Genomic DNA, 652 nt, shown 5'->3' with positions numbered 1-652 from the left:
ATACCCAGTACACATACATGCATAAGCAACGTTTATCTCTACACATGTTTTCACGCTTGTACACCAGTGCATATACCTTCAACCACGACATCAGAGCACCGTGCATTCCAACACACCCCAGGAAAAAACCTCCCCTGACCCCTTGCCTCTTTGCAGCCATCCACACTAACGAGACTCTGAGGTCGTCGATTCGCAACAACTTCTCCCTGGCGGGCGTGGCGTCGCTCGAGTTCAGCCAGGGGGACGCGACGCCCTTGGACCAGGCGCACAAGATCTTCCAGCATTACCTGGGCGGCCTCAAGCTCGATAAGGCCCAGGCGGGAGAACTGGCTAAGGTAGAGGGCTAACTGCAGAAAGTTGGTTATATATTTGCTGATTAAAAGATGAATTAAGGCTTGCCTCGCTGTTGACGTTTAATTTTCTTTCTACCATTTTATGGCTTAACAATAAAGCTGCCTTTGAAAATGAAAATAAATGAATATACAATGCCTATGACAATCTTCAAATACATGCATACTTTTTTCTTCCTTTTTGCAAAAACTCGTGCATACTGAAAATACCTGTTGACAAGTAACTAGTTAACATTGTCCAAACTAAAGCTTTCCCTTATTCATAGAATCAGTAACACGGGATTTAGCTGTGACTTTAGCTA

General features: G+C 44.5%; 1 protein-coding gene across 1 annotated transcript in view; it reads left to right on the top strand.

Annotated features, from left to right (window-relative positions):
* Positions 1–652, top strand: part of LOC119589371 (cholinesterase 2-like) — a gene marked incomplete at its 5' end in the record, with an annotated part of 36,916 nt that overhangs the window by 4,083 nt on the left and 32,181 nt on the right. The window contains one exon of the mRNA XM_037937987.1: positions 157–335. Within this exon, the coding sequence (XP_037793915.1) occupies positions 157–335 (179 nt within the window). The remainder of the gene's footprint in view (positions 1–156; positions 336–652) is intronic.

This window comes from Penaeus monodon, chromosome 25 (assembly GCF_015228065.2).
Source record: "Penaeus monodon isolate SGIC_2016 chromosome 25, NSTDA_Pmon_1, whole genome shotgun sequence".
In the NCBI taxonomy this organism is placed as follows: Eukaryota; Metazoa; Arthropoda; class Malacostraca; order Decapoda; family Penaeidae; genus Penaeus; species Penaeus monodon.
Note: the sequence above shows the minus strand (reverse complement) of the source record. Positions and strands in the feature narration are given on the sequence as shown.